General features: G+C 32.7%; 1 protein-coding gene across 3 annotated transcripts; it reads right to left on the minus strand.

Moving 5' to 3' along the window:
- Positions 1–3,839: 3,839 nt before the first annotated feature.
- On the minus strand, positions 3,840–7,966 carry LOC120083548 (Pentatricopeptide repeat (PPR) superfamily protein). 3 transcript variants are annotated; one of them, XM_039039347.2, is made up of 3 exons: positions 7,827–7,961; positions 6,243–6,872; positions 3,840–6,158 (listed from the first exon to the last, which is right to left on the minus strand). In XM_039039347.2, the coding sequence occupies exons 2-3, from the start codon at positions 6,607–6,609 to the stop codon at positions 4,051–4,053; spliced, it is 2,475 nt and encodes an 824-aa protein (XP_038895275.1). In that variant the 5' UTR covers positions 6,610–6,872; positions 7,827–7,961; the 3' UTR covers positions 3,840–4,050. The 3 variants fall into 3 exon arrangements, with proteins under 3 accessions (XP_038895275.1, XP_038895274.1, XP_090172225.1); XM_039039346.2 differs by having other exon boundaries at positions 3,840–6,872; positions 7,827–7,966; XM_090316099.1 differs by lacking the exon at positions 7,827–7,961 and having other exon boundaries at positions 3,840–6,577; positions 6,656–6,872.
- Positions 7,967–8,366: the final 400 nt, after the last annotated feature.

Here is an 8,366-nt window from a genome sequence, read left to right on the forward strand (position 1 = left end):
ACTTTTAAAATTATGGAATTAAATTTAAAATTTAACCTAAATAATAATAATAATAAATGTAAATGCATGAACAAATTTCATTATTATGAATGATGAAGCTTGAATGGTTGGTATTTGAGGTTTCATTTTTCAGTATCCAAAAATTAAAAGTGACAGCTGGTGCATGTGCATAAAATATTTTCAATGTTCTTATAGATGCCAGCTAATTGTCACACTTTATATTATATTTTATTTTATTTGGGCTTAGTACAACAGAACAGAGATTTGCTTCTATGGTTTGAGCTGGCAAAATTGTGCTGTTTTCTTAGATTGTTCTGTTGTTGTAACAAACATCAAATGTTTTTAAAGCATCAGATTCCTATGAACAGATTTGCTACATTAATTATTTACCAAACTTAGAAGATTTTTTTTCCTTTTTTTTTTTTTTTTTTTTTTAATTCATTGAATTCCTTCTAAGGAATTTTGAACACTTTTGGCCCAATTTCCTCTTTCTCTCTCTCTCTTTAAAATTATCATTATTATTAGTATTCTAAAACTTGGTGCCCAAGTCTTTGTTTATGAGCTTATCAAGTTAAAAAAAAAAAAAAAATTCTTATAAATGCAAAAAATATTCACTGTATAGCAATATTTTTAAATATTAAGACTCCTTTGGTCTCTAAATTTTTAAAATATATATTTTTTATTTTATAAATTTCAAGAATAGATTTTAAAAATCAACTACGTTTGAAATTTTTTGCAATAAAGTATAAATATTTTTAATATTTTTTATATTTAAAAAGGTCTTTTAATCTCTAATTTTTCAAAATATATTTTTTATTTTATAAGTTTTTAAGAATAGGTTTAAAAGATCTCAAAAGTAATAATTATGTTTTAAAATTATTTTTCTAATTTAAAATGTCATATAATTATTTAAAACAATAATAAAAATTACTTTTGAAACATTTTGAACCTATTTTTAAAAAACTGAAAAGTAAAAGAAAGTACCTTTTGAAAATCTCATACGCTAAATTCACTTGTGAGGATGAAAAAAAAGTTAATTTTCCAAACTTGTAATAAGGACCAAGATAGAATAGAGAGTGAGTTTTAGAATGAATTTGAAATGGACAATACTTTTAAGGATAAAAATTATATACAAACTAAAAAATGATGAATTTTCTTGTTGTCTAAATTTTATAAGAATTATCAAAATTTTCTAGCCAAACTTTAGTAATGTATAATGAGTAATTACAATATGTAGCACTTTTAAGATTAGTAATGAATTATATAACATTATTTTGCAAAAATGAGTATAACTTGATTGACATAGTGTCCAAACTATCTACCGAAATTAGAAGTTCGATTCTCCCACTTCACATATTGTAAAAAAACATTTTTAAAGAATTGTAAATATAGAAAAATCTATTAGTGATAAACTCTTATTATATAGTCTATCACTTATAGACTCCAAAAACTAGATCTAAATTTTGTAATATTTGCAAATTTTTTGAATTTTGCTAATATTTGTCAATACGTTGAGTCTGATTGCTATATTTGCATCTGTCTCATGAAACAACCAATTTGAGTATCCTCAATTGATTAAGGTATATATACCCTCAACTAAAAAAGTCAAAAGTTCAAATATTTCCACTGAACTAAAAAAATAAAATAATAATAATAGAACAAATCATATGTCACATTTCATTAATCCTTTAATGTCGAGGGACTGAAATGACATTTTTTTCTAAATTCAAGGATTAAAATTACATTTCAACTCGAATATATACATCAAAGGCAAAATCATCCAACCAAATTATGTTGTGAAGCCAACAATTTATTTTGATTGTTGAAAGTCACTATTTGGGAAGGTGGGAAAACAACTAATAATAGAATTTGGTTTGTAATTATTGATTAAAAGAACCGACGAAGCAATAATTCAAACTTTATCATTAATTTACAAACATTTCACATTTACAATAGCTGGTTCTAGCTATCCCATTTTAAGACTTTCTTCAAGTTCTTGTGTTTATATTTTCTTCTCATAGCTTTCATTTCGATGGACTTTGGTTTAGATTGATTCTAATTGATTCTGTCACTTTCAAAAAATAACCAATTCCATGTTTGTTAGTTCTATTTTTTATTTAATTATAAATTTGGTTCCTATAATTTGAAAAAAGTTCGAGTTTAGTCTCGATAATTTTAAAAGCAAGAATTTAGTTCGTATTATTTTGATATAACTTCGGAAATACTCATTATGGTATCATGCTTAGTCCCTACTATAAGGACTATTTATGGGAGTTTTATCAAGCCATAAAGACTAAGTTTTAATTATAAACCACATTAACTAAATTTAAATTTCTACAAAGCATAGGGACTAAAATTACATTTTAACCTTTATTTTTCTTAAATCGATAGCTCTATTATACGCTATTTATGACCTAAGAAGTATGAACACTTTAGTTTGTTTAGCTTGTCAATGTCCGACACTCACAGTTGTTAGATGTGTATTGAACCATTTTTCAATACCATAGATGTGTTAGATGCATTAATTATACAAAGAAATCATTCAAAAAAAGCTTTTGTTTCTTATCATTATTAACAATAAATAATAATGAAAGATTTTTTTTTTTTAACGAAAGAAATAAGCATTTCATTTATTAAACGGTCTCTAATCCCTAAACATATATTCATTTACAAATTTACTAGATAAAAAATTTAGAATTGGAAGAAAAACTATAGATCCAATGTCACATTTACTAAAGATTTATGATACATGCTCTTATTTTCATATTTTTCATCCCTTACCTTAATTTTGAATCTACTTATTGGAAGAAAATAAGCTTCTTGAAATTTTCTATGTTGAGTTGTATCTCTAATTAAAAGAAAAAAAACCCAATATTGCACGTGAAAAGACTACTTCACAATTTGTTAGATATGTATGGTTTGCTTCTTATATATACTAATAAACAAAGACATAATAATACAGGACGAAATATATCAAACTCATCCTTTTGGGCATATAAATGCATAAAGTTATTGACTTTGAATTTTCTTTTGGTATAAAAATGATAAATATTTTAGAAGAGGTATATTTTAATACACGTCTTATTGTGTTCAAGTTCATATCCACACTTTTTTTTTAAAAACAATGACATGTCACCATGTTCATGATTCAAACATGTGTCTCGTACTCGTATATGCAATTCCTACGTCATAAAAAATTGATCTAAATCTTAACTCCTACTATCTAACTTTGAAATTTGCTATGAATATTGAATCTAATAGGGGTATTAACTAAAACTAACCAAATCAAACAAAAAATTCAGTTTTCACTTAAATATTGGTTTGGTTTGATTGAAAATTATAAGAAAACTAAAAACTAAAAACTAAAAACCCAACTGAATCGAACTGATCTATATATCTAAAATCGAATCGAAACAACCAGTGATCATCCCAAGAATCTAACTCTGATGTTAAAGATGAACCCAACAAATTAAAAAAGAAAGAAAGGACAATAGAATACGGAATGGATCATTGGACGAAGAAAGAGATGAGGAGAATGGACAGAGCTTAACATCATATCATTAATGAGTTAAGACAGAGGGTCTTATCATTCTTTGGTGTCCACAAAATTTATATTTAATAGAAATCTCAGTTTCCCTTTCGTGTTCTAAAATGTCAAAGCATTGGATCAATGTGGGTCTCCCCATATTTCATCTACTCAATAATTGTTCTCCCCCCTTTTTTCATCTCTCTTTCAGGCTTTCTTTGTTCTAACCCTTTTCTCTTTGAGCAATGTTATGAAGAGAAATGAGATTTTAGTATTGAAATTTGAATCCCCCAACCTTCCCCTGATCACCAGCTTAAGAAAATATCATAACATTATTCTCTTTTATATATCTCTTGTAAAACATTGTAAACTAAACAGATTAACAAAATGACTTCTTCAAGTCGCAATTGGATACAATGAAAAAATCTGGTTAATTCATCTAGCCCTATTGCAAGTAAGACTATCAATAATTGATCGCTGGTCTAACACAAACATTTCGATTTCTAATTGTGCTTCTCAATTGTTCATCTTGCAACAGTTTCTGATAATGATTTACTCAGAAGTTGTGGGTGCATTGGAAGGTAGAGTTGAGGAACATATCCTTCTTTTTTCAGTTCTAAAAGAAGACTATCCAGCATGGAATAGATCTGGGCAGTAAGCGGATGGCTCCCGTCGGCTGCAACAAACATGTGGGTGGCATTATTGACCTCGATCCAGCTATAACCAGGAATCTTTCGAACTCCTCGTTCTTTCATTATGCTTCGTACTTTAAGCACCTTCTTCCATTTTCCAGCCCCAGCCTGCACATTTGCAAGCAATACATAGTAGCCAGAGTTTAGAGGGTCTAAATCAAATAGATGTTTTGATGCCACTTCGGCGAGCTCAACATTTCCATGAACGTGGCAGGCCCCGAGTAGCGTTCCCCATACACCCGCATCTGGAAGGAATGGCATGCTATTTATGGTTTCAAATGCTTCATCCAGACGACCTGCACGACCAAACAAATCAACCACACAGGCATAGTGCTCCATTTGAGCTGGGATCCCATATTCCTCTGTCATGAGGTGGTAATATCTAATTCCTTCATCGACTCGGCCAGCATGGCCACAAGCAGATATGATACCAAGAAAGGTGACATGATCAGGCTGGATGTTGTTTTTTAACATTTCATGGAATAGAGCAAGACACTCCTTCAAATCACCATGGTTGCCATAGGCAGAAATGATGCTATTCCAGGAGACTTCATTTTTTCCTTGCATCATGTCGAACACTCGCCGAGAGAAGTGCAAGTTTCCACACTTAGCATACATGTCTATCAGTGAACTCTCAGCATAAAGGTCAGATCTTAAAGGGCCTTTGATCATTAAGCCATGGATCTCTTTTCCATAATGGAGAGCAGGTAAGTTTGCACAAGCAGATAGAGCACCAGATATGCTCACACAGTCATACTGAGTTCCCTCAATTCCCATCTGGCGGAAAAGATCAATGGCCTCCCCTGGCTTGCTGTTCTGGGAACAGCTCGTAATCATGGAGTTCCAGCAGATAGCATCCTTTTCAGTCATTCTGTTAAAAACGCGACGAGCAAGATCCAATCTTCCACACTTTGCATACATGTCCAGAATAGCACTGCCTATATGACATTTTTCATCAAGCTTATTCTTTATGATACTACCATGCAATTCCTTTCCTAAGTTTAAAGCAGCCAAGCCAGCAAAAGCTGGAAAGACACTAGCAAAAGTCACCGAGGTAGGCTTCATTCTCTCTTGCAGCAACCATCTAAATGCCTCCAATGCTTCTGTATTCATCCCATTAAGCACGTACCCTGAAATCATGGCCGTGCACACTACGATATCAAACGAGCTACTTTGACACAAAATTTTTCGTGCCATTTCCACATCCCTGCACTTGAAGTATATATCAATTAAAGCACTTTTTAAGAACACGTCCAAAACTACAGCATGTCTTACTATGTAACCATGAATTTCCTTGCAATGTTTGAGACTCAGCAACTCATTAACACATGGTAAAAAACTTGCAAAAGTGATTGAGTCAGGCTTTATTCCTGCAGTTATCATCCCCCGAAACAAATGTTCAGCCTCACTCATCAAACCATTCTGTACATATCCAGAAATTATTCCATTCCAACTCACCAAGTCACTTTGCGGCATTGTATCAAACAGTTTACGTGCAGCTTGTAAGCATTGGCATTTCGAGTACACAGCCAACAATGTATTAGCCACTGGAGAATCTAATTCCAGCCCACAACTAACAGCAATCCCGTGAAGTTGAGTACCTAAGTAAAGCATTGCCTCTGAGGCACAAACAGATAAAATACAAGCAAAAGTTACCGAATTGGGCTTAATCTCACTATTTCTCATTTCCAAAAAGATCTTAATGGCATTATCAGAGTCTCCATTTTTCACATAACCATTCAGCATAACATTCCACAAAACACAATCCTTCTTAGGAATATTATCAAACAGATACTGGGCATCACTCAAGTGACCATTCTCTGCATACAACTTAATTAAAGAACTACCCACAAAGGCATCCTCCTTAAGACCTATTAAATTAACAGTCTCATGAACAATCTTACCCATCTTCACACTGTTCAAAGCACCACAGGCTTTAACTACATAAGGAAATGTATACTTATCAGGATAAACTCCAGCGCCCAACATCTTAAAATAAAACAACAAAGCATAATTAAACTGACCCATCATTGTAAACCCCTTAATCATCCAATTCCAAGCTGAAGTACGTCCCAATTGAAGAGTATAAAACAAGTTCTTGGCATCCTCAAAACTTCCAGTACGCACATACATACCCAAAATTCTAGGACCCAAATCTCCATTTTGGCCAAGTCCACTGACAATGGCCTGAGCATGAGATTGTTTACCTTGACGAAGAAGAGAATGGTCGTTACAAGCTTGGAAAATTAATGCCAGCAGCGATTCTGCATTTGACGAAAATAAAGTGGGGTTTATTGGGGTTTTGCAGTTGGATTGAGTAGAAAAGAGAAACCCAGGTGGAGAGAAATGAGGAAGAAATCTGCAAGATGAGAAACAAAATTTGTAGAACATGCTTTGTTGATCAAATCATGTTCATTTAGGTGAAGGCTCAGCCTACCCTCCGAAGTTAGGGGTGAAATTGGGCCGGATCGGGTGTCCTTAAAAATTGCCCCAACCCGACCCAGGTCGGTTATGTACGGACAGGACCCAAACTGACCCAACCCGCTTCAGAACCGTCATTTAGGCAGTAACGACTCTCATTTACTTGATCAGAATGCATCTCCTTTCCATCAGCTTCGTTTTTCTTTGCAATACGCCCTTCACTACTCCTTGACCTTGTAAAATATAATAAGCACAAGCAAATAACTCAGGTTGGACAAGTTAATTGAACAATGGAGAACACAGCAGCTATAGGACATCAGGTTGGACAAGTTCTTAAGAATCCTTAACTGAGTCAAACCATAGAATTTTAATAAAAAGAAGCTAAGCTAAACCACAACATTCTTCCAATCTAGCCAAAAGAAAACCACCCAAATGCTGAATTTGATATTCATTCCTCCCAATGTATATAGTTTAACTTTTCATTATCATGAAAATTCCAGTCTTCACTCCTTCAACTATAAATAAATACATATTTCCACTACTCTATTTTCCATAAAAACCAGAAAACTATTTTGAATTTTCCAAATCCAAAAATACTTCAAACTAATCCCTTTTCACTTGTACAAATAAAAGGTGCCTATTTGCTAGGAAAGTGTATAACTAGTTTGCAACAGAACTTCAAAGATGAATTTATCAGTCAGCTGAGAAAGCAAACAAGTATTTCAGAGTTACTTAAAACTAAACAATTCTTCAAATTCTACAAAACTTATCGAAGAGTTTTGAACAAGTATTGAAAAAAAAAAAACATCCCCAAAGCTATATATTAGAGTTAGTTTTACTCTTTGTATTTTAACTAGAGTTAGTTTCTAACTCAACTGTATCTAAGTGTGTATATTTGCCTCTGTACACTTTAAGAAAATGAGGAATATTTTTATCCAAAACTCAAGTCTCAATACTATAGCTACCCGATTTTTAAAACCTTCAAGAAGAAAGTTTAAATCATTCCATTAAATGACATCTAAGATTCTTAGATATTATTGTGACTGGTTGGACAACGTATTACAGAACCTCAAAGAAGTTTCTTTTGATTGAAAACTGACAAAAACAACTCCGATGATTTCGAACAATCAAAATCCAACTGAAAAAAAAAAATCGAAAGAGAGAGAGAGAATGGTGACAGCGCAAACCTGTTCGACTTCGAACTGCGACCAGCGACCAGCAACTAAGAGAGAGAGAACGGCGACGGCGGGAACGGTGGTGACTGGTGAGGAGAAACTGACGGCACGCGATGATTGAGAAGGGAGAGAGACGTGGGATCACGAAGCAAATGGAAAGACGAAACAAAACCCTGTATTAGGCTGGTCGGTCGAATCAGCGAACCAACCGAACCGGTTCGATTCACCAAATATAGCCCAAACAGAACCGGTTCGGTCCGAGTCGGTTTCTTATACTCCTCCTCTGAACCTTTTGCTCTTGGATTGAATTCTTATGAGTTGGCCGCTACTTTCAGGAAAGTTGTTCAAGATGACCCAAAACTTATATAAATGACCCACATATATATATTGTAAAATTGAGGGGCACAACGGATATGAAAAAAAATATAATATAATAATATATAAATATGATAATAATAATAATAATAATAATAAATAAATAAATAAATAATTAAATAAAATAACTAAAATTATGAAAATTTAGTAGAAATTTGAAGTGGATTTTTCACAAAT

Source organism: Benincasa hispida, chromosome 8 (genome assembly GCF_027475165.1).
Source record: "Benincasa hispida cultivar pf3 chromosome 8, pf3_genome.v1.1, whole genome shotgun sequence".
NCBI lineage: Eukaryota > Viridiplantae > Streptophyta > Magnoliopsida > Cucurbitales > Cucurbitaceae > Benincasa > Benincasa hispida.

What these genes read in the sequence shown, in the direction of transcription:
- LOC120083548 (XM_039039346.2), bottom strand. Translation starts at nt 6,609, where the DNA reads ATGTTCTACAAATTTTGTTTCTCATCTTGCAGATTTCTTCCTCATTTC.